Raw genomic sequence first — 26,344 nt, 5'->3', positions numbered from 1 at the left:
CCACTTTAGCCACAGCTCTACTTCTAGCTTTCACTGGTTAATTGGAGATAAGCATCCATCCTATAGATTTGTCTGCCTGGGTTGGCTCCAAACCACAATTCTCAAATTTTAGCCTTCTGAGTAGCTAAAGTTACAGGTGTGAGACACCAGTGCCAGTCTCATAATTTGATTTTTAACTTTACTAGAGTACTGATGTATTAAAATTTTTATTTAAAACATGAAATAAGGCCAATAAATATATTCTCAATGTTACTGCAAACAGATTCAAACTTTTGCTCATGGCTAGTGCTCTACCACTTTGAATCACTCACCACTTTCGGTTTTCTGGTGGTTAACTGGAGAGAAATGTCTCATGGACTTTCCTGCCACTGCTGACTCTGAACCATGATCCTAGAATTTCAGGCATAAGCCACTGGTGTCTGGCAGAAGATGCATTTTTAAAGTTTGTTTTGTCAGTGTGGGGCTTGAACTCAGGGCCTGGATGCTGTCCCTGAGCTCTTCAGATGAAGGCGAGTGCTCTACCACTTGAGCCACAGGAGATAAGATTCTCACGGACTTTCCTGCCCAGGCTGTCTTTGAACCACTATCCTCAGATCTCAGCCTCCTGAATAACTAGGATTACAGGTGTGAGCCACCAGCACCCAACAATAAGATGCATTTTTAATCACAGCTTTGTCATTAGACTTAATTTGTGCTTAGTGCTGATAAAGCCAAGAAGACTGAATGAAGTTTCTAACTGCTGCACAGAAATATTCCATGATGGCTTCTGAAACATCAGATAGTTCATTCTTGATTTGTAAAACCATGAAGAATGCCTGTGAATCAAAAATGAACTTGACAGTACATTTCAGTAATTTATGCATTAATAAAAAAGCTGATGTGTGAATTTATTGGCCCTGTATGCATGTTGTGTGGGAAAATGGATGCTAGCAGCTTTGTTTCTAATAATGATTCTTGAAAATGTTCCTAAGACTTAATGAAATAAACCTGAGTGATATATTCATTTTTCATACATACCCTATTGCAGGTCAATGAGCAACCAGTCTCCTCACCACCACCCCGCCCCACCCCCAGCCCCATCGGTCATAGGGCTTGGACTCAGGACCTGGGTACTATCCTTCAACTTCTGTGTGCAAGGCTAGCACTCTACTACTTTGAGCCACAGCACCACTTCCTGTGTGGAGGTGATTAATTGGGGATAAGAGTCTCACAAACTGGAGATAAGAGTCTCACAGGCTGCTCAGGCTGGCTCTAAACTGCGAGTAGCTAGGATTACAGACGTGAGCCACCAGCACCCAGCTCTTTTTTCTTTTACTAAGTTCCAGTAGAAGGGCTTGAACTCAGGGCCTGGGTGCTGACCCTTAGCTTATTTTCCTCAATGCTGGTACTTTATATCCCTTGAGCCACAGCTCTACTTCTGGTTTTGTTCTGGCTAATGGAGATAAGAGTGTCATGGATGTTCCTGCCTTCCTGGGCTCTGAATGGTGACCCTTAGATCTTAGCTTTTTGAGTAGCTAGGATTACAGGTGTGAGCCACTGGTACTTAGGGACAAATCGAACAAATAACATAAAAAATCAATCTATCAAGCTGTGTACTTTCTCCAGATGGAACGAGTCCAGGCTCTGTCAACATAACTCCAGTTCAGTGTGAAGAGCATTTATGAGAGTGGTCACAGCACATCACACATATGGCCGAGATGTTACAGCATCACATTTCAGTTTATTAGCTTAGTGACACGGGCTGACTGCTCTTCAGTCTACCAGCCTATAGACACAGGGAACAAACTCCCTAATGTTCAATTTCAAATACTAAGAAGTTGGCATGAAAGGAAAGTATATTTGGTGGGTTTTTAAAATTAATTTCAATGAAATGGAACAATCAAAACTCTTTTCATGCCAGGCACAGTGGCTCACACCTGTAATCCTAAGTACTTAAGAGGCTGAGATCAGAGGATCTCAGTTTGAAGCCAGCCTGGACAGGAAAGTTCACAAGACTCTTATCTCCAATTAACCACCAAAACCCATTGGTGGTGGTGTGGTTCAAGTGGTAGAGCACCAGTCTTGTACAAAAAAGCAAAGGGGCAGTGCTCAGGCCTTGAGTCCAAGCCCAAGGACCAGCAGTAAATAATAAATACAAGAAGTAACCAGTCTATCTAGTGAATAAACCAAGGTAGTTTAAGAGTCAAGGTATTCTGAAGTATGGAAGATACTTTGAAGAGCCAACACAAGGAAACTAACAATACTGAGGGAAAGGACAGTAGGAACACAGATAAAGGGACTTTGTACTAACATAGATTAAGAAGACAGGACAGGCCTATTGCAAACTTCCATCATCATTTTAGTGAATTCTTGGATGAGCTACGTGTTTTCATAGCAATTAGGAAGAAGAGCACTGACAGTTTATTCAATATCTTTTAGTGTGTCAGTAACCACTAGTTACACTGCATGATTGTTTTCAATCAATTGTCTCATCTAATTTCACCAACTCTAAGAAATAGAGCTGGCGTATGTGGCTCATACCTGTGACCCTAGCTACTCAGGAGGCTGAGATCTGAGGGTTGTGGTTCAAGTCAGCTGGGGCAGGAAAGCCCACGAGACTCCTGATCTCCAATTAGCCACCAAAAAGCCAGACATTGAGCTGTGGCTCAAGTGGTAGAGGGTCAGCCTTCAGTGACAAAGCAAGAGTGGAGGTCCGGTGTTCGAGCCCCAGTACTGGCTCAACAAATAAACAAATGAACAGCTAACAATATAAATACATTAAAATTAAAAATAGAGTGTGACTGGCTTCTGGTATCACCCTTGAAATCCCAGTGCTTATGTTTATTGGTGAAATGATTCTACAACACCCACAAGGATGAATGGGAAAGGCCCCCCTGAACGCACTGCTGAAGCGTTTAGGGAAAGCAAGCACAGAGGGAAAAGCGTTCTGTGAAAGCACAGAGGCATTATGGTTAGAATGCCTCCACTCTTAGAATACTGGCAGGTATAAGGTGAACTGTGGGGATTTTCCTTTCCCAGCATGGGATTACCTCCAAAGGACACTGTTCTTGTCTGGCATGATTAGCACAGCATACCAGAGACAAAATCCACTTGATGTGACACAGGGTATCAGTATGCATTTCTTCTTCATAGAAGACAAATGCCGTCACTGACAAATGCACTATTAAAGAAAAATGTCTGGCTGGGAAGGGGGCTCAGTGGTAAAGTACTTCCCTCGCATGCATGAGGCCCTTGGTTCGATTCCTCAGCACCACATACTCAGAAAAAGCCAGAAGTGGCGTTGTGGCTCAAGTGGTAGTGCGCTAGCCTTGAGCTGAAGAGCTGAGGGACAGTGCCCAGGCTGAGTTCAGGCCCCTCGACCAACAAAAAAAAAAAAAAAAGAAAAATGTCCCCAAATCCTACAGTTACAATATCACTAGAAACAACAGAAACTCGCCAAGAAGCTAGCCAGGAGCTGGTGATGAGCTACCAGAGGTGGCCACTGCTGCTGTAGGAATGCTTCCTTCAGAGACAAAGGGACATAAGTGAGGACTCGGAGCCCTTATCCACGTGGAAGCCACGTGGAGGTGTCTCCTCAGCTAAGAAATCCTACCTCTGCTCAGTATTCTGCAGACCAAAACAAAGGCTCTATGCGGTTGAATCCACTGGGAAGACAAAGCATATCCAATGCATCTTACCTGAAGACTCCTTTGGAAGTACAAGTAGAATATACTGGAAGAAGGTTAGAGGATTGGGGTGAGATATATTTAAGTTACAGTTTATCTTCACCATTTAGGTGAAATTATAGAAGGGAACAATTATTTATTTCTTTTTGCACCTGTATTGGTGCTTAACTCAAGGCCTGGGTGCTGTCTCTAAGCTTTTTTGCTTAAAGATGGTGCTTGAGCCACAGCTCCACTTCCAGATTTTTGATGGTTAATTGGAAAAAACAGTCTCATGGACTTTCCTGCCAGTGCTGGCTTCAAGATGTGATCTTCAGACCTCAGTCTCCTGAGTAGCTAGGATCACAGGTGATATGAGCCACCGCCATCCAGTGCAATCATTATTCTAAAACCTTTGCAATATATTCTAACTAATTAAATATCACTCCAACATGTGCAACAGGCAACAGTACTGCTGCACTTTGTAGATCATGCAACAAAAACCTGGACGGCTAAGCTCCATGTGCATCTGTGGTAGGTGTGTTAGGATGGTTAGAAAGTTAATTGGCATGGGGTATGATTTGAATCCTTGTTAGAAAATGGCCATTTTGGGGGGTTTCACTTTATAGATTAATATAAAGCTCTACCACAAAGATTTGTGATTTGGAATTTAAACTAATTTTAATGCAGCTTTATGGCTTAAATAAATACATGTTTTAGTGCATGCAATTTTTTTAAAAGGCTTACCCCTTATGTAATTTTCTAATGGCATTTGAGATATATTTTATTTTCCTGGTTACTGTATATATCAACACAAAATAAAATAACAATAGCCTAAATGTTCCAAATTGCCCATGCATTTCACTTTTAGGAAAGTAAGTATACTCTTAGTATACTCTTGAGGTTTAAAATGAGTAATTGAGACACTGGATGAAAACAATTTGATATGCCTGTTGAAACAGAAACAAACTATTAAAAGACGGGCAAAGGGAGCTATTCTCAAATCATTCATCTAGTGAAAACTATTCAAATCGCAGCCAAATTGAAAGAGCTGTGAGATTTTCCAAAACAAATCTCTTCAGAGGCTAAAACATGAATCTTCTAAGGCCATCAGCATCAATTTGCCTGTATTTCCTTATGGAGGAGGTAAAAATAGCTTTACATTAAAGAAGCAGCTCCTATAACATACTTATCTCATTAAAGAAGCAGCTCCTATTTTAATCAACACACTTATCTAAGTCTTCTATTCACAAACTGAAAAAAGGCTGATTTTGGCAATGTGTAACAACTGCTTGTTTTCCTGCTGATCCACAGGTAACCCAAATGCCAATATGTAGTTGGATCATTCACTGCAGAAGGTTAATGACTTAAATATGAATTCTGCAACTTTTTAGAAGTGGTAATACTGATTTAGATAACTCACAGACAGAATACATAAATAAGTCAGACATTGATATGTGAGGAATTTACAATTATATTAGATTGTATTTTCTACTAATTACCATGGTATAATACATATTTATATATTCTAATAAATATGCATAATATATGTATAATATGCACTTATAAATATGTACAACTCATTGCACAGTTTAGCATAGACTGGAAAAACAGGAATTATCTCTGTGAGCAAATAATGTGAACTTCTCTATTTTTATCCAACCTTAAAAGAACTGGCAATGAGTTCCTTAGGAACTTTTAAAAAGGATTACTTACTGGTTAATTCGATGACCCTAATGTAAATAACTATGTTGAAACATAGATGTTCCAGCAGGATTATTTACTTTAAAATAACTAGATGTTTGAGTTGTCAGCACACAAAGAGTTGCACAAATATTTGTAGACGATTTATATACTAATTATACTAATCAAGATTAACTCACTGGTTGCTTAAGTCAGTTAAAGTCAGTGGCCCTGGGGATTGCTTATTTCTGTATTCCCAGTGCCTGGCCCAGTTCCTAGCACATGCCACGGCTGCATGGGCAAAGTGAGGGAGCAGGGCAGGAGAGCCCAGGTTGTTCACCGAGCCACTGTCTTGTAAGGGGTTGTTCATTGAGCCACTGTCTTGCACATGCCCATCTAGGAACGTGGTGTGGCCTCCCCTGCACTAGGGCCATCTGTTAATTGTCACTTGATTTATAAATGACCAGCTGAGATTTTCTCTCAGTTGCTCCGGGTATTTAAGATAGTTTTCTTAGCAGGAAAGCCGTGTTCTGTCTCCATGCCTCATTTTCTCTTAAGCTGGATTAATCTGGGCCTCCCGGAGCTGGCCTTAGGTCGCCTTGTCACCGTGTCTCAGGCACTTCTGCTGCTGGTAGGCTTAACTCGTGGCTTCGGTGTCAGCATTTGGTGCCATCTGGACGAGCACTTAATGACTCCCCAAAGAGACAGGGTCAGACAACACAACCATCTTCCTGAGAACTAAAATTAGTAGCTCTATTTCATCACAAAGCCCTCTCCCCTCCCGTCACCTGTCTCCTGACACGACTCACAGGAACCAGAGGAGGAACGGGGCGGGCGACAGGGGCACTGGCCAGTACCCGCGGCCAGGCTCTGTGCCATTCCCAAATTCTGCTTTGGTTTTATTCATATGAATCTACTTTGCTGATTATGAACAGTAGACACAAGGCTAGAAATTCACCAGAAATTTACTGATTCAGTGTCAGCTTACCATTAAGAACTCAGTTTTCTAGCAATCAGAATATAGTATCTCAGGAAAACTACCACATATGTTATTTCAAATATTTATATAATTTTTTCCCAGGAGGCTGAAACGTGTTTTGTCAGAGGAGGGTAAGGTCAAGTGGAGGGGGACAGTCGTAATATTCAGTGTTCACATGTGAAAATGGAACTGGGTCCCTGGAGGGGATAAGTGGGCTGGGAGAAGTGGGAGAACGGTGGAAAGGTGACACAGATCAAGATGCATTGTACTCATCAATTGACATGCTGAATTGAAACCCCTTTGTACAACTGCTGAAAGATAAAAAAGAAACAAAAAGTAAAAATAAATTAAAAGCAATCAAACTTCATTCTGTAACAGGTCACTCAGAAGTAGCACTTCTAATCTGTCACAGTGTGTCTCAATACTTGACAATGGTGTTTGCAAAATGTTCCTCATTTATGGGGCAGCCAAAGAGCTCCCAGGAAAGTCTGATTTGCTGACACCTCCTAACCTTGGGGCTTTAAACAGCATTAGATTGTACAGAGTCCCATATTAAGCATGTATACTGTCTAAAGCTATGAATGACTTCTTGTCCAGGGAGCTGGGGTTAAACTTTATTAAAAAGGAATAGCAGCTGCTGGAAATGAAAAGGGATGCTGAGTTTACAATAGGAATCTCACCAATTTAACTGACCTACTAAGATATATATTAGCGCTTTCCAGAAAAACACATTCTAAAGACAACCATCAGTAGAAATAGTGATATTACTCAGCATTGAAAAAAAAATTTTAAATTGAAAATGCATTGTCAAGACCAAGAAGAAAAATATGCTTGATGAAGGAAGAGACAGAAAATGGCAACAATGAAATAGATACTATTTATTTTTAAATAGAAAGTTCAGCCAGGCACAGGTGGCTCATGTCTGTAATCGTAGTTACTCAGGAGTCTGAGAGTTGAGGATTGCAGTTCAAAGCCAGCCCAAGCAAGAAAGTCCTTGAGACTCTTATCTCTAATTAATCACAGGAAAGCCAGAAGTGGAGCTATGGCTCAAACTGGTAAACAAGCACAGGGACAGTGTCCAGGCCCAGAGTTCAAACCTCACAACCCGCAAAAAAGGAAAAAGAAAAAAAGAAAGTTCACTAACTTAAAAACGTGACCTAAAATGAAATAAACAATTGTTTGAACTGTAGAATGAAAATCACCCAGCATGAATAAACTAGACAATTCACTAAAAATGACCTATTTCCCAAAACAACATATTAAACAGAAAACTGGAACAGTTTGCTTGGACAACTAGAGCATTATATAAAAACAAACAAACCTAAATGCAATTCGTATTCCAGAAGAGAGAGATAATGGGTGGAAAACATACATGATAAAATAAAGACCAAAAATTCCCCCAAATTATGTGAGAGGTAAATTCATACAACTGATTAAGATGAATTTAAAAATAAGCACACCTAAGCACATCATTATCCATGACTTAAAGCTAATCTTAAAAATAAAAATATGGCAATATGTAGCATAGTGTCCTCAGAGCCTGGCCTGGAGTCCTCACTTAGCCTCTCAGCCTATAGCACCCGCATGCTCAGCCTGCTGCTCCCTTACACTCGGCCTGGTGTCCCCCACACTCTGCCTGGTGTCCCCGCATAAGTGGTTTTGAAAAGAAAGCCAAGAAGTCTTCCCCAGCATTCTGAGCACAGGACTCTGCAAATCGCTGGAGAACATGTTCCCTTGGTGTCCAACAGCAATAGCTGTCAGCTCGGGCTGCATTTTTAGGGAACTTGGGGAACTTTTGATGGGTCCTACATGCGATCTCTGGAATTAGAAATTCTGGGTCTAGAGCCCCAGTATCTGCATTTCCTAAAGCTGTCAGTGGTTTTAATGAGTAGCTCAGAAAACCACTCTGGATGAACTCTTAAGTTGATCAGCTCCTATAAATCCATGCCTCACTTAACCCAAATATAAGGCTGGTCCAGTCATTTTGGTTCCAGAAGATTTATCAATCACCTCAATTAATAATATATTATCCTGTATTAGTAATATATGAACCTGCATCAGTGAAATATTTAGTATATGATACATTGATATAAACTCTATTTTCTAGGCAACAGTTGATTATCTTCATTAATAAAGGAAATAATGGCAAGCATATACAATAATAATATACAAATAATATTAGTATTTTACTCTGTAGAACAGAATCCTTTCTAGTTTTTTTGTCTTTCCATCTCTTTAGATGAGTGTATTTCAGGTGAATGATAGGTATGGATTGTGTACGGATCTTTAAACAAGAGTTGAGAATGAGTAGAGAATCAAACTAAAAGTGAACTGGAACAGCAAATAACTCGGCTGAGGAAAAGCAGGTTCAAATGAGCTGCCTTAACTCTGACTCACACCACATTACATTTTATAATTCCACAATCATAAAAAAATGGAATAGGATGCAGAGAAAATGTCCCCTAAAATAGTTACATTCCATCTTCAAAATAAGTATTAGAAGCAGCAAATTCTATTCCCAAATTGGCTTTCCCGTGTGTGCCACCTGGGCAGTTCCTGCCACAGAACAGAAGCAGTGCCTGCTTCTAGGACATCTGATTTCCACCACCCTACCAGTCTTCAAAGTCTGAGGAGTAAATTTATGTCCTTGGGTAAAGTTTAAGAGGCCTCTGGCTACAAATGATTTTTAAAAATAAAAAAATAAAAATTTCTCCTCTTTTCTATTAAGCTTAGAATCACGGACCAAAATTTTAAGTTAATGAGAATCTTTCATGGTCTATAAAACCCCATTTGTTAGGAAATAGACCTGTAAAAAATTATATTAAGTGAAGTAAGCCAGGCCCAAAGAAACATAGGTCCCATGGTTTCCCTTATTTGCAATAACTAGTATATGTATGAGACAAGCAGAAAAGGTCAGGTAAGTTGATGTTAGGCAAAATGAACCCCAAGTTAAGGACTCATATAGTTTTTTTTCTTGCTATTATTTCTAACATGTTTATAAGATGATTTCTTTGTTGCTTTGTTTGTCCCTCCCCCACAGTAACCCATTTTCACTGTATTTGATGTCGGTGTAATTTGGGGAGGGGAAGGGAAAAACAAATTGTTTGAATAGGGATACAGGTGGACCCATTGCAACGAGACGTTATGTCGAAAAACGAACTTTACAACTTTGGCGGGGGGGGGGTAGGGGGTGGGGATGGGAGGACAGGAATGGTAAGGGGAAACAAAGGAGGAGGCAACAATTCTTGATAAGAAATGTAGTCATTACCTTGCTCATGTAATTGTAACCCCTCTGTACAGTATTTTCACAATAAAAAAATTAATAATAAAAAGTCAAAAAAATATAAGAGTAAATTGTATCTAAATACAAACCACTGGATATTTATGATAAATGCTTAATAAATGATGAGCCACTTAATTGGGAACAATCCCATTACATGCACATTATGAACTTGTCTCACAAATCTATTATGGAAACATTGCCATTTTATCATTTACAAATCAAAGGAAAACAGCAAAGGACTTGGACTGTTGCGGGGGGCGGGTAGAGGACTCACAAATGGGTCTTAGTAGGGAGCTTTTTACCCATTGGATAGTGGCTTTTGTTTAGTCTACAGTTTTGCAAAAAATAACACTACTTTCATTTATTTGTGATCTACTTCTGACTGAAAAGAATGTATAATCAAACACTGAAGGGACACAATGATGAATACAATGAAGGATGAGAACTGCTCAGGAGGTCCTGATGGCAGAATACTGTGGCAAACAGCAGAATGACAGTGCAGGGCTTCACAGCTGTGGCCGGCTCTGTCTCAGATGGAAAGCAGGCTGTGTGCACACTGGTCATTTTCAATTCTTGAATTCTATGGGATGAGTGTGTATGTGTGTACATGTGCATGCATGCCTATGCATCTTCTGGAACTAGGGCTTGAACTCTGGGCCTCATGCTTTTGCTTAGTTTTTTCAGTTGGTTGGTCCTCTACCACTTAGGCCACCCCTTAGCTTCTGACTTTTTTTAGGCTAATTAGAGATAAGGATGACTTGGATTTGTCTGCCTGGGCTGACTTAGACTTGGGATCCTCCTAGCTCAGCCTCTTGAACAGCAAGGATTATAGGGTGAGGCACTGGCGCTCAGCCTGAAATTCTGTACAGTTTAAGTCATTCAGCCATCCTATAGCATGAATAAATAGAATAACATTTCTATTTTGGATTTTTATTCCAGAAATACTTACAGTTAAGGCTGGGAGTCCTGGGGGTCCCATGTCACCCTAAACGAAAAAGAAAAAAGTTAGAATTTCTAGGAGCCCCTCTTTGTACATTATTTATAAGTTTTAGAATCTATAGGAACAATATTAATAGATAAAGTTTGAAGGACATCAAAACAGAATTTGTCTTAATTAAGTCTGGGCACCATGAAAACTTTATTCTGCTCCCTTCAGAGCTAATATTAGAAAAATGCACTTTTTTCAGCCAGAGAACTTGTTTTGAGAATCTAAAATTGTCCAATTTTCTATTCTTTTGACTAGCAATCCAAAATTAGAAGAAATAATTTCTTCTCAAATATGGCTGCTTGCCAAAGTGACAGCTGGGAAGTGTGGTGGTGACATAATTTTTTTCTGACATTCAAGTGCGAACCGGCAGGCATAGGAAGTGGGTCTCCCTGGTGCTACATCCAGCTGGCAGGCCCAGCCCTGCTGCCCAGGCCTGCAGAGCTAGCCCTGCACTGCTGCTTGGTGCTGTTGGCTGAGTAGCCCGACATCTTTGCTATGTTGGGAATTTAATTCCTTATGCTGTCAGACAAGGGTGAGAAAAGGGGAAATCTTAACAAACATGCTAATGTCAACTTACATCTACATCTTTCAGGCTAATTAAATGAAAACATTGTTCTAATGTGTTCAATAGAACAGGCTTTGATTCATTAAAAAAAAAAGTGCCAGTTCTAGGGCTGGAACGCAGGGCCCAATCACTGTCCCTGAGCTTTTTACTCAGTGTTGGTGCTCTTTTACTTGAGCCACACCTCCACTTCCGGCTTTTTGCTGGTTAAGGGGAGGTAACAATCTCATGGACTTTCCTGCCTGGGCTGGCTCTGAACCCGATCCTCAGATCTCAGCCTCCTGAGTAGCCAGAATTCCCAGAGTGAGCCACAAGTGCCCAGTTCATCTTACAATGTCTTTTGACAACTAGATCCACAAGAAAGTCCCTGTGTAGGTCTTCTGGAGAGGCTGGCAAGAGTGGGAAGACACAACAGACACAGTACCTTTTCTCCTTTAGGTCCAGGTGGGCCGACAGGACCCACATCACCTTTGGAACCCTGCACAAAGAACACAGACATTATCAACTCCACGTGCCATGTCACACACACACTCCACTTTCAAACAAGCCACCAGTGACAAACCTATCATAACTGAGAGAACCCTCAAAGCCCTCTCTTCTCCCTTTGTTGTTTGAAGAGAAATAAAGATGACTGGCTCTCAAAACATCTGTGCATGGCACAGATAAAGTAAATCAGCAACCATTCTCAATAGCATGTATTTGTACAACTTTGCTTCCTGCTGAAATGACATTAATTTTCCTTCTGTGAGAGCAGCATTTAGATTTATGTGAGCTTTACGTATCCACTTTGGACTAAATTTGTGGATGTTGTAAATACCGCTGATTGGTAATTGATTTGGCACAGACAGACACATCCTGTCCATCCCAATCATGCAGCCAATAGGAAAGAATAACATGCAACAATAAAGTAATGAAGAATGGCTGAAGCCATGTGACGAACATGGTCTAGGCCTCTGACTGCTCCGAGAAGATGAATTCAGCTATTTTTGCAGTGAGTGAATGAGAATACAGATTCCTGTGAACAGAGTCCCTGTGAATACTGAATCCTGTGAGTACTGAATACTGAGGCCTGTGAGTACTGAGTCCGTGTGACTACTGAGTCCTGAGAGTACTAAGTCCTTGTGAATACTGAGAACCTCTGAATACTTAGGCTCTATGAGCAGTCCTGTGAGAACTGAGTAGCTCTGAATATGGAGTCCTGTGAGTCCTGAGTCTGTATCTACAGAGTCCTGTGTATACTGAGTTCTGTCATTAAGGTGAGAGCTGAGGACAGGGGAGGTGCTCCCAGCTCCACTGGAGCTAATGAAGACTTTAGAAATGTAGAAGTCAGAAGCATCCAGGAGAACAACATAACCTGGGTGGTTTAAGCACTCCCGTAACACAGTTGTAAGTAATAGGCTGACAGTGATCCTGAGACTCGTGTGGTTGAAGACATCCTGCCAGGCATCAGGCACCTGAGCACATGCTGCTTTGTTTCTCAAGCACAGGCACAGGGTGGTCAGTCATCCATCCTCTCTGCTGTTTCATCCTCAGTTGGTGAATCAATAGCAGTCATGTTTTGCCGGCTGCACACAATGCAGGCTCCAAGGCACCAGCGTGCCATGTTTCCTCCTCCTGTTACACTAGTGATATTCTCAATGGCTAGTGGGTGCTAGGGAGAAAGGCTCAGTACTCACCCAAAGCACCAAACGCCCAATGGAAGAGACCCTGAACTGTGAGTGAGACACATTCTAAGATTAAAATCTCAAAAGTTGATCTTGCTAGCTATGTCCTTTGCCATGAAGAAGTTCTGCAGTTTCATGCAATCCAATTTGTCCAACCTTTCTTTGATTTGTCCTGTTTCTGGGTCTTTATTAAGAAAATTTCAAGGAGACCTAGAGTTTCTCCTATTCCTTCCTGTAATATTTTCTGGGTGTCTGCTTTGACTTCAAAGTTCTTTGAGCCATTTGGAGTTAACTATCGTGCAGGGTGATATATAAAGATCTATTTTTAGTTTTCTACAGGTGTTTAACCAATTTTTCCAGCACCATTTACTGAAGAGACTTTCTTCCATTCTATTTTTTGGGAGAAGAGCTTCACCAGCTATACAACAGACAAGGGCCTCATATCTAAAATATACTTAGAACTCAAAACACAGAGTCACCCAAAAATCCTTAAAGAAACAACAGCCCCATGAATAATAGTGGGCTAAAGATTTAAAGAGAAACTTCTCTGAAGTAAACACTGGAAGAAATGCTCAACTCCTCTGGCCATAAAAGAAATGTAAATCAAAACAACATTGTGATTCCACCTCACCCCGGTTAGAACCTATACTCAAGAAATCTAATAACAACAGATGCTGGAGGGGATGTGGACAGAAGGGAACCCTACTGCATTGTTGGTGAGAATGTAAATTTGTTCAACCGCTTTGCAAAGCAGTATGCTGGTTCCTCAAAAGACTCCACATAGAGCTCCTCTATGACCCAGCAATCCCACTTTTGGGCATTTACCCAAATGATCACAAACAAGACCATACTAAAGCTACCAGCACAACTATGTTTATCTCAGCATTATTTATCATAGCTGAGATATGGAACCAATCCAGATCGCCCTCAGTAGATAAATGGATCAAGGAAATGTGGTATATATACACAATAGAATTCTATGCCTCCATCAGAAAGAATGACACCGCCCTATTTGTTAGGAAATGGAAAGACTTGGAAAAAATCATATCAAGTGAAGTTACCCAGTCCCAAAGAAACATAGGTCCTATTGTTTTTCCTTATTTGCAATAATTAGCATACATATAGGATAATCTTATCAGATGAGCTGAAAAGATCAAAAACCATCTACAAATGACCATATAAGATGATGCTAAGTGAAATGAACCCCAAGATATGGACACAGAGGTCTGTCTTTATTGTTATTGTTTTAAATGTCCCATGTGATTTTATTTGTTGTTGTTGTTGTTTCCTTTGTATGATCTTTCCCCTGTGGCATATCCCCTGCTGACACTGTACTCGATTTTGGTACTCTGCATCTTGTATATACATTTATCTAATCTGGGGAGGGGAAAGGGAACAACAAAACGCTGAAACAAGGACACAGGATGACCCATTGCAACAAGGATTCCCACAGGACAGTATATTGGAAATGAACTTTACACCTTCCGGTGGGAAAGGGGATGGAGGGAGGGAAAGAGGATGGAAGGTGGGGGAGGGAAGGGATAGTGGGACAACAACAAGGAAAGGAAGGGGTAACAATGATGGACAAGTAATGCACTCATTGCCTTACTCATATAACTGTAACCCCTCTGAACAGCGTCTTCACAATAAAATAAAATTATAAAAAGATCTTAGAAGTTGACTCTGCATGTAATTTGGAGGCAGAAAGTCTTATCTAAGGGCAAAGGGGAATGGAGGAAGAACACTGCAATGGAAATTGTAAGAAAAGCAAGTAGAGCTCAATATTGTTATTGTAAGACTTAGCATTCAAGGATGCAGTGTCTTTAAAAATCAGATTATTTGGGTTTAGTTGTAACTCAGTGGTTGAGTTCCTGCCTGATCCATACCAAGGCTCGGGATTCAAATCCCAGGACCAAACATAAATCAGATATATGATTATATGATTATTAAAGGGAGATTACTTGGGAGGAAATAAGGGAAGAGGAAAAGAGAGGGCAATAGGAATGAGTATGATAAAAGTAGAAAATAGATATCCATTAAAATCTGTTCAGAAGGGAAGGAGGAAAAAGAGGGGCTAAGAGAGAACAATATGAATAGGATGAATTTGATAAAAGTCATTACACATGTGTATGTAAACATTACAATGATACCTCTTTATACCATCAGGGTTTTGTGGGGGGGGGGTTGTCCATATTGGAGTTTGAACTCAGGGCCTGGGTATGGTCTTCAAGCTTTTTCACTCAGGATTGATCCTCTACCACTTGAGCCACATCTCTACATATGGATTTTGCTGGCCAATTGGAGATAATAGTTACTCAGATTTGTCTGCTTGGGCTGATTGAACTTTGATCCTTAGATCTCAAGCATCCTGAGTAGCTAGGATTATAGGTGTGAATCACCAATACCTGGCTTTATATAATCAATTCATGCTAGTAAAGTTTTTATAAATCAGATGATTTAAAAGTAATGGTATTTGTTAAAGATGGTTAACCCATCAATTAATTTCTATCCAGCTTCTGTGATTGCACCTTATTTCTGAGCAGTGGTGACAGCTGTCACATACCTCTGCTTCTGTGATGTCAGTATTTTTATCCCTAGCCCACAGATTGCATTGGGATAAGGAGATTAAGATGGTTATTTTAGACTCATCACATGCCATAATTTTGATAAGGGATATTTGAAAGACCATAATACAAATGCAGAGAAAACTAAGCACGGTGATTAAAATCTACTTTTCTAAAATTATGTAACCCTACAAAAACAAACAAACAAACAAACAAAAAGGGATACCTATTCCACTAAATGTTCTTGTTTAACCCAGTTTGTAATGGCAAATGTTTATATGACTTCCTAAGTAGTATGTGCCAGACCTTGGTCCATGTTTCCTGTCTCTGCTCTCTACCCCACCCACATTTTGCATCTCCGCCGTCTGCCCCCAGCCCCAAGAGGCAATCCTGTGTATGCAGTGGTTTTCTGGCATAGCCTCAGAGCTGAGGGCAGCTGGGGAGGGGAGAAGTTCACCTCACCTGGAGGCAGCCATGGGCTGTTGAGCATCAAGGGCCACAGCGCCAACCTTACAACCTGCCCAAGCCTATTCTCAGTTACCACCACCAGAACAACAACTACACATTTCTATGTGTAAAAGAAAGACCAGGCCCTACATTGTGAAGATTAAATGATAGCAATTCAAGTTTTTAACTATTTCAGTGCATGATTGGTACATCCTATTTAAACTACAAGGGGATTATGTGCATTAATACTATGTAGATCAACCAAAAAGCACACACACACACACACACACACACACACACACACACACACACAGAGTCAAGGATATGTGTATAAAGATATCAGCCTTTTTGTGTTGTCCTCGTAAATTGGGCTTTGCTTACATTTAACATTTGCTTAGTGATTAGCTTACCTTTAATTAATTGTCTACCCTCGTAAGCCCCGCAGAAGAGATGAGCCCTGTCAGTATCAGTAGCCCCTGGCCTGGAAACTGCAAACTGCATACTTCCCTCTGCCCTAGGGTTTTCCCTCTCCAGAGAATGCAGGCCATCTTGAGGGGCACAGCCAAAAGAAGCAGTTACAAGATACATGGATCTCCAGCTGTGGGCCAGAGGCATCAGTAAAGATTAGTAAAGACTACCACACAGAGAAGCTGCCAGGGACATCCAGTCCACCTTCCTGCATGGAGTTTGTGCACTTATATCCTGACTGTTCCTGACCATTCCTCTGCTGTGACTCCACTCCAATCTGGACTGAGGCAGCATCAGAATGAAGGACTTTCATTGCCTAAGTGTGTGGGCCAGAGTGCTCTGGCCACCAGAGAACTAGCATAAATGCTGAACTACTTTAGTTTGCAGGGTCAGTTTTTTAGCATTGAAAATTAAGCAATGAGCCAGGTGCTGAGTTCACACCTATACCATAACTCTTCAAGAAGTTGAAATCTGAGAGTTGTGTTTCAAAGCCAGCCCAAACAAGAAAGTTCATAAGACTCCAATCTCTATAAACCATTAAAAAGCTGAAGGGGGTGTGTGACTCAGTAGGTAGAGCAACAGCCTTGAGCAAAAAATGCTGAGACAGCACCCAAGCCCTGAGGTCAAGACTCACAGTATTGGAAAAAAAGGAAATAAAGCAAGCAAGCAAGCCAGGAAAGAAAGAAGGGAAAGAGGAAAGGAGAGAAGGAAGGAGGGAGGGAGGGAGAAAAAAAGAGAGAAAGAGAGGGAGAGAGAAAGAAAGAATGGAGGGAGGGAAAGAGAAAGAGGGAGGGAAAGAGAAAGGGAGGGAAAGAGAGAGAAAGAAAAAAGAAAGAAAGAGAGAGAGGGAGGGAGGGAGGGAGGGAGGGAGAAAGGAAGGAAGGAAGGAAAGAAAGAAAGAAAGAAAGAAAGAAAGAAAGAAAGAAAGAAAGAAAGAAAGAAAGAAAGAAAGAAAGAAAGCAGGCAGGCAGGAAGGCAGGAAGGAAGAGGGAAGGAGGGAGGGAGAGGGAGATGGATGGAAGGAAAGAAGGGAGGGAGGGAGGGGAGAGAAAAGAAAAGAAGCACAATGGCGAATGGCATGATTTAGTAGAAAATGATACTTTTCAAATGTTCAAGGTAGAAGGCTGACTTTACTATTTGCCTCTCCTAAAACCTGGGGTGTGAGGCCCCTGCTCTCCTTAATGGGGAGCGCTGATGAGCTGGGAGAGGGCTGAGTGCAAGTTCCCCAGGGCAGTAGTTTATGAAGCACAATTCTCTCCCAGAAGCACAGTGACACTGTAGCCAACTGTCTACTTCCAGGATGGCAGAGGAGAAAGAAAAGAGCTTTCATTGCTTTTTCTTTTGGTCATGACTCCTGAATATCTTGGCAAATTAAGAAAAGAAAATTAAGACCACCTACAGAATTAGGGAAACAAGTGAGAAATGCTAATGGCCATGCCACGCTTTTTGATGTCCTTAACAAGCTCCATTAAACAATTCTAGTGCTGAGCGAGTAGCCTGGCTATGCCAAGCTCCTGTGGAACCACAGAGGGCAGAGATCATGCCTGGGACCGTGGCCTGGGCTCATTCAGGGTGGAACTCCCTCCATGGCTGCCAGAGACTTGTGCATGCAGTAGGTGTTCAGCCAGGTATGTTTACTGATTAACTCTGAAAACGGAGCTAGCCTACTTTCAAACTCCAGTGACATTAAAATGTGTGGGCAACTGGCATCTCGGTCAACTCCAACATTGTCATCAACAAACTATAAACATCTTTGTGTTGCTCCACATGTGGGGCTTGCTTGGCTGCGGCAGCACTTTGCTATATCATCTTTGAGGTGCTTAATACTGATCAAGGTTGTGCACTGGTGGCGCATGCCTGTAATCCCAGATATTCTAGAGGCGGAGATATGAGGATTGCAGTTGAAAACCAGCCCGGACAGGAAATAACCACCAAAAAGCTGAAAGTGGAGTTGTGGCTCAAGTAGTAGAGCTCCAGCCACAGTCTATTTGCCTTTAGAGATTGAGAAACTGAATACAGCCCTGTAGTTTTTGTGCTGGTACTCAGGGCCTTGAACTCTTGCTTGCCTTTTTCCCTCAAGGCTGGTACTTTACCACTTGAGCCACAGCTCCACTTCTGGCCTTTTTCTGGTTAACAGAAGATATGAGTCTCATGCACTTTCCTGCATGGGCTGGCTTTGAACCACAGTCCTCAGATCTCAGACACCTGTGCCGCTGGGTTACAGATGTGAGCCTGGTGATTCCTGGTCTTGTGAGCAGGGAACTTCTCCACAAGCCAGAAACAGTGAGGAACTGCTGGGGGGAGCGGGGTGGGAGGTGACACAGCACAGATGCAGTACTAGAGCCAAGGAACTGCCAGCCATGAGACCAAGCACTCGGCTGTGTGAGGAGCCACAGAAAAGCCTTCCTGGATCTGGAAATATGTTTGATTGTAGCTGGTTCTGCCAAGCAAAGCCCAGTCCTCATAACAGTAGGGAGCATATTTCAGTGGCTAAATGTAAACAGAACGTTCAAGAAAAGAAGAGTGGCTTACTTCTTGTCCATTAAAGCCAGGCACACCTGGGTCTCCTTTTGCTCCAAGTTCACCCTAGAAAGAAACAATTTAATCAGTGAAAAAGGTTGCATCTGAAAACCTTCACCAAGGAAAACCAAGAGAGATATGTTGTTTGGATATTTATAACATCACGATTACTTTGTTAATCCCTTGAAAGAAACATTTATTAAAAAACACTTTTGAGCTTAAAACCAAAGAGAAATATAAAGGTTCCAAAAAAGGCTGCTTAAGAGGGATTAAAGAGTGGAATTAGAACAAAGATTATTAATGTTCTTCTAGAAGCAACAAAGAACTTTCTGGAGGGCAGTCTGGCAATCAGTATCAAGGATCTAGAATCTGTTTTAAGGGCCCCATGGTTTCATCTGCAGGAACTCATCCTGGGGAACCATGGGTGATGAAAAGCGACAGGTCCAGTGTGGAGCATGAGGCAGTAAAGAAAAAGGGACAGGGAGCCACTTAAGACATCATGGAGATAGAGAATGGATGACTCAAATCTCTCTAGGTAGGAGCTCAAAAATCAGTGTTTAAATGTTACACAAAAGGTATTTAGCGTAAGTTAATAAATGAGTTGAAATTTTTTGTACACGAAGACAAATATGATTCCATCAATACTGTCATTAACTTTCACAATGCAACTTAAAATAAAGGCAATCTTTATCCAAAAGTAATGGTTCGTGGATCATAGTTGGAGCTCATTGGTATGTGCTTAGCATAGGTTCAATTTCAGCATCCTCCAAAATGGAATTAAATTTAAAAATGGATCCAGTAGATGAAAAGAATGTGCTTCCTCTACATTAAAGGATATATACCAACAGGAAGTCTGCAAGCTTGACTGGTTTTTCTTTTTTTAGGTTGGTCATGGGGCTTGAACTCTGGGCCTGGGCACTGTCCCTGAGCTCTTCAGCTCAAGGCTAGCACTCTACCACTTGATCCACAGCGCCACTTTCAGTTTTCCGGTGGTTTATTAGAGATAAGAGTCTCATGGATTTTACTGCCTGGACTGGCTTTGAACCAAAATCATTAGATCTCAGCCTCCTGAGTAGTTAGGATTACAGGTGTGAGCCACCAGCACCCCACTTGACTGGTTTTTCTTAAATAATAGTATCATTAGTAACAACTAATAATAATGAATTGTTTATTATAATAAAAACAATAGCAATTGGTGCCTCACAAAAATACTCAAAGGGGTTTTAAAGTACATTTTAATGTATTTTAGGAACAAATACAGTTCATTAAAAAACAAGTGATTGCTTTATGGTACCATTATAACGCCTATAAAACACCTGTATAATGTTTACTTGTGCCAGGCACTGTGTAAGCATTTTGAAATTCTATGATGATGACTACGCTCATTTTACAGGTGAGGAAACTGAAGACAGAGGCTAAGGAATGTGGCTGAGGTCTTGGGGCTTGAACTCAGGGCCTTGGGCTCTCCCTTGGCCTTTCTGCTCAAAGCTGGCACTCTACTGCTTGAGCCACACCTTCAATTCAGGCTTCCTGCTGTATCACTGGAGGTAAGAGTCTTCCTGGATTTCCTTCGTGGGCTGGCTTTGAACCATAACCTTCAGATCTCAGTCTCCTAAGCAGCTGGATGACAGGTGTGAGCCCCAGAGCCTGGCTACCATTCTTTACTTGGGCTCTATACTGTCATGTATACTGCCGACCATCAATCACCAGCTTCCACTCCCAGCAGGATGGCAGCCTCCAGCCACCCTCCCTGAAGCCTTGAGTATGGGCAAGTGAAAATGTCATAAGTAATACCAAACTTGTTGGTATAGATTTACCTCCAGCTAGAGCACTGTTTACCTCATGAATATTCATGTAATGTGTTCATGATATGAATTATTATGTCAGATTGGAACAATACACATAATAACATGAATAAAATGTATAACTTTCATGTTAGTTAGTTCTGAATTGATGAGTCAACTTTTAAAATATTAAATAACTAGGAGAAACTATGGCTGACCAAAAATTCACAGTAAATAATGCCGCTGTCAGAATGAAACAAAGATGGAAACAATTATGTGAATGAAAAATTCTAGCATAAATTAGTAATACAGATATATCATAAACTAAACTAAAATATAAATAGATAACTGAGAAATATATCAATTGATGACTTAATAGTATCACTAATATTCAGACTGCTTTTTATCGTTTATAAAGAAAAGACTAATATTCCAACTGGTAGTTGACCAAAGGATCTATCTGACAATATGCCACAAATGACAGTCAGTAAAATCTTTACTGGTCCTAATTAATCAAGAAATGTCCTAATTAATTAATACTAGTAAAGAGATAGTCTGGTCCATCCGTGTGTGTGTGTGTGTGTGTGTGTGTGTGTGTTTATGGACCAGGTTGTCTCTAAGGCCTCTCTATTTCATTTCTTTCATCCAGGTGAATAAGGCTGTAATACTTTACATGCATATGTGTAAGTAGATCGATGAAAGCGGCTGAAATTGTTTCAGGAGGGCAGGGGAGGTAGGAGTGAGGCAGGAAAGTATGATGGGGTACTTTGTACGTGTGTTCCAAAATGTCACAATGAAACCACTCCACATGCAACTAATAGATGATAATAAAAAGTCTTGGGAAAAAAAGTGGAGGGTTCTATATTCTAGCCAGAAAACAAAGTATATTCATGTTGCATATTTAATAAATCCCAAACAAAAGAAATTATACAATAGTAACCAGCTGCACAGAAAGGAAACTGGAAACAAAACTGCAGCACTAAGGATTTACTCTGGAGCTGGAGAAAACTTGTTTGACAAATGATGTCAAACTGTGCACTTAGATTGTTTCTTAGTGTTTGGGCAAATTCAAGGGAAGGAACTATTTAAAAAATAAAACCAATAGACCATTTCGGGAGATTTCTCCAGAAATATAATAAAGCATTCTAGTCTGGCAGAAACTTAAATACAAAGACTACAGGACACATGGTGACTAGATTACATTTAAGATTTTCCAAGCCAGGCACTGGTGTCTCACACTTATAGTCATAGTATGCAGGAGGTCCAGCTCAGATCTCGGTTCAAAACCAACCAGAGACAAAGCAGCTGAAATGAGATTCTTCTCTCCAATTAAGCACTGGAAAGCCAGAAGTGGAGCTGTGACTCAAGTAGTAGAGCCTCAGCTTTGAGCAAAAAAAGCTAAGGGACAGTGCCTAGGCCCCAAGTTCCAGTCCAAGACCAGCACACACACAAACAAAACAAAAACCTAAATATTTCCCCATTATCCATTATTCATGAAACTAATTTTAAAACTGTACCAAAGCCAGGCGCCAGTGGCTCAGGCCTGTAATCCTAGCTACTCAGGATGCTGAGATCTAAGGATTGCAGTTCAAAGCCAGCCCGGACAGGAAACTCCGTGAAACTCTTATCTCCAATAAACCACCAGAAAACTGGAAGTGGCACTGTAGCTCAAGTGGTAGAGCACTAGCCTTGAGCTGAAGAGCTGAGGGACAGCGCCCAGGCCCAGAGTTCAAGCTATATGACTGACAAAAAAAAAAAAAAAACTGTACCAAGATTTAATGACTTTCCAAACAAAGTGGCAGGGCCTTGGCATTCAAAATGTTGCATTCAGATAGGTAGAAAAATCCTTTACAGAAAACAAATCCCTTATTTCCCACAAGACAGTGCTGATAACACTCATTTCAGGTATTGCAATAGCTACTAGCAATAACACCATAGCACTGTTCTATATGCTGCACTGCACACTACGCTCTGTCCTAACTGACTGACAGAGCCGGGGCTCCTTGCATTCTAGCAGTGACAATGCCTGGTGACACTCTGGACCCTGCTTGCTGGCACAGCTCAGGGGCTACAGTAACTCCCATGGTGGGAGAGTGCCTAGCATCTCAGGTAACACTCAACTAAAGGAAGGATGCACCCCTCCATTAGTCTCACCTGGTTCCTGTGCCTGGACCGGCTTTGGTTCCCAACAGAACTGAAATGTGGTGGGCATTTTCCATGGAATCTTGAATACTGGAAAATGTCTCTAGTGTTCTCTATTTAGCCAAGGAATTTGTTTAGCCCTGGTGCAATGGCCTAGGAAGATTGGAGGAGTTGGTGCTACCCACCCCATGGTGACCAAAGCTAGAGCCATTCCACTAGGGATGGTGACCAGGGCCTGGGCCTGTTCCAGGACGGACAGTGAGCAGTGCCTGAACCTGGTCCATAACTGATGATGGCCAGAGCTGGAGCCCGTTCATGAGGGACAGTGACCAGGGCCAGGGCCCGTTCCATGAGGGACAGTTCTGTCTCCAGCAGGACTAGGCCTTCACTCGGCACAATGATAAACAGCCAAAAGGAAATATAAATGTAAACTTGAATTCATTTTCTCTGGTTTCATCCCTTATTCCCCCGATTCCATCACACCTGTATCTTAAGATCTTTCTAATAAACTATGTGGCCTCAAGACCTTTCTAAGATTGACTGTTTATAGCTCACATCTGTAATTTCAGCTATTCTGGAGGCTGAGATCTGGGATTGTGGTTTATTCCAGCACGGACAGGAAAGTCCATGAGATGTCTATCTCCAGCAAGAAGCTGGACATCAAGGTGTGGCTCAAAAAGTAGAGTACCAGCTTTGAGTGAAAAGAACTGAAGAAGAGTTCCCCAGCCCTGAGTTTCTGAGTTCAAGCCCCAATACAAGTCAATACACAGGAAGCACAACTTAAGCAGAACTTCTTTGCCCAAATGTTGTAAATCTGAAAACATAAAAGTACATAATGTACTAACATATATTCATATTCAGGCTGGTTTATGCAAAGGAATTTATGAGCAGAGCTCTCCTTTTCCAAATAAGAAGTTATTTTCTAACCCAGGGAGCCTGTGGCTAACTTGACAAAGCTCACATACATGTGCATTTCTGTGTTCTGTTATTGATAACCAGAAAGCACTGACTGATAGCTGATTATGCCTCTGGCAGCCAGATATACACATGATCTTGAGAGGTGAGTCCCTGTGCTTGAAAGAGGGAAGTTTGACTCTGATCACATGATCCAGTCACATCTGAAGAACTTCTCAAATGTGTCTTGCTAGCACTGGCTTTGTGATAACTGTGCATTTGTTAATTTTTTTATGACTGTAACTAGGGTTTGAACTCAGGGTCTCAAATGTAACTTAGCTTTTCTCCACTCAAGGCTGGCATTCTACCACTTGAGCCACACCTCTACTTCTGGCTTTTAATTGGAGACAAGGGTCTCATTGACTTTCCTGCACAGACTGGTTTTGAACTGCAATCCCAAATCTCAGCCTCCAGAGTTGCTAGGATTACAGGTGTGTCACTGGTGTTTGGCTTTGGCCTTGTAAGATTTTTAACTGACAGATTAAAAAAAAAACTCCTGAGCATACCCAAACAGTGTTGCTAAAATGCCAAGATTTTAAAAATAGAGTTCCTTTGCAAAGGGGTGCAGTGTGAATCACAGGCACTGCCACGCTTGCAGAACGATGGAGGATCCATGCCTTGTGTGGCATCAGAGACAGTACTCAGAATAGATGCCACCACCTTCTGAACAGCTTATCTCCGACACTTCATCTTGATAAACCTTTAATCTATAGAAAGCTGTAATTCTTTTAACTAAAGTTGATTTGAGTCAAGATTACTCACCTAATTGTATTTGTGGCATAAACTAAGTCCTTTCTCCAAAGAGAGAAAACAACAGAATAACTTCTGGAAAATCAGCTTCAAACACAGCTATTAAAACGTTAGACCCTGTTTTACATGTTTAACTTCAGTCATATTTTGTATATGAAGAATAAATCTTCCCTCAAGAAATACAATGTGCCAGTTGCTGGTGGCTCACACCTGTAATTATAGCTACTCGGGAGACTGAGACCTGAATATTGTGGCAGGAAAGTCCAAGAGACTCTTACCTCCAATTAACTACCCAAATAATGGAAGTAGAGCTGTGGCTCAAATGGTAGAGCACTGGGGAAAAGCACACAAACAGCACCTAGGCCCTAAGTTCAAGCCACAATACCAGCAAAGGAAAGGAGACATAAGTATGATATACCAAACACCTCTCTAGGTCCAGCTGGAACGTCCTATGCACTTGTCCCACACAGGAATGCCAGTGTGCTGGAACATTCCTGTGGCCCCTGCACTCAGGGGAGGTGCAAGCGCTGACTTGGTTTCTACCTTGCCCAACACATGGTTCTGGTTAAAGGAATACAGCATCAATGACACTGTTCAGTTCTCTATTGTCTTCATTCTCCAATTGCAGGGTCTGTGGCCCTGGTGACTGCATGGACAGTCGAGTTCCAGGTTCCCTTTAGAAAGGGAGGGCAGGAATTAGGCAGGGTTGTTGATAACACAGACTCAACACTCAGGCCTCTGAAAGCAGACTGCTGTCCAGAGAAGAGATTTTTATGGAACAATTGTTCTAACCTCTCCAGGGGTTACAGGTGGCAGGGTCTGTGTGCCCACAGACATGGTGAGCAGGACACATGCCACAGCCACTGCCTAAGGGCTTCCATGGCACTGCCATGTTCCAAGGACAAGTGATGATGCTGGGTCACTTCCAGAGGGCGTGTGAGGGGTGGGGAAAGAAAGGATGACTCAGAACAAAGGACTGGCTGATAAGAGGACCGGTGACACAGGGCACTAAGCACTGGTTAGTAAGATGGAGTAGGACAGGATGATGACTGAGTACTAAGTACTGTTTAGTAAGACAGTAGGACAGGGTGACACTGAGTACTAAGCACTGGCTAGGATGATGGAGAAGGGCAGTGCTTGTTTGGGTACTCCAGCAATGGTGACATCGCAGCAGGGCCATCAGGACCTAGCTCAGCCAGTGTCACAGGAGCTGGGGCAGCAGTGAACAAAATCCTGAGCCCACACCCCCCTCTCTAACCACTATGGGAGACATCCCATCATCCCCCAGAATTCCATAAATGACCTTCTCTAGCTAACCACCATCTGGGGCAGGCTTGGCTCGCCAGGCTGCTTAAATCACCTCATATGAGGTCTGAAAGCTGCAAATCACCTGTGAATAGCGACCACTGGTGAATCACAGCTGTGCTGCCAGGGTATTTAGGCCCCTTCCCAATGACCCATTTCCTTTCCCTTACTGAGGAGGACAGGCTACTTAACCCTCTTTGGTGACCATTCAGTGTCCCAGCTGAGTTGGGTCCAGCCCAATGTCACCCAGGCCAAGGGCTCTGCTCTTCCTTCTCTCTTCTTGAACTCACACCCTGCCTCGCTGCTCACTTGCTCTTGGCTAGTCCTCAACCTCTTGAGCCAAACCTCCAGCCTTGCCTTCTGCCAGCTAACTAGAGATGGATCCCAGGCTGGCTCTGAACCTAGTTCCTCCTGATGTTCATGGCAAGGATTACAGGTGTGAGCCACCAGTTCCCAGCAGTTCTTTCTAACATGTTCCTTAATGAACCCAGTTGGATGGATTAGAGAAAAAAAAAGCTTATTTTGGAAGTAGATCTAAAAACTTTTCCTTGAATTTTTATTCAATTACAGCTATCAAGATAGTAAGAACGAAGAATTTCCTATCAGTTAA

General features: G+C 41.8%; 1 protein-coding gene across 1 annotated transcript in view; it reads right to left on the bottom strand.

The window, feature by feature from the left end:
- The window catches only part of Col19a1 (collagen, type XIX, alpha 1), a 223,976-nt gene that overhangs the window by 105,724 nt on the left and 91,908 nt on the right, over window positions 1-26,344 (bottom strand). The window contains exons 10-12 of the mRNA XM_013032266.1: window positions 18,812-18,865; window positions 11,561-11,614; window positions 10,536-10,571 (exon numbers count right to left, since the gene is read on the bottom strand). Of these exons, the coding sequence (XP_012887720.1) occupies window positions 10,536-10,571; window positions 11,561-11,614; window positions 18,812-18,865 (144 nt within the window). The remainder of the gene's footprint in view (window positions 1-10,535; window positions 10,572-11,560; window positions 11,615-18,811; window positions 18,866-26,344) is intronic.

Source organism: Dipodomys ordii, unplaced genomic scaffold (assembly GCF_000151885.1).
Source record: "Dipodomys ordii isolate 6190 unplaced genomic scaffold, Dord_2.0 Scaffold152, whole genome shotgun sequence".
In the NCBI taxonomy this organism is placed as follows: domain Eukaryota; kingdom Metazoa; phylum Chordata; class Mammalia; order Rodentia; family Heteromyidae; genus Dipodomys; species Dipodomys ordii.
This window is presented reverse-complemented; position numbering and strand designations above follow the sequence as displayed.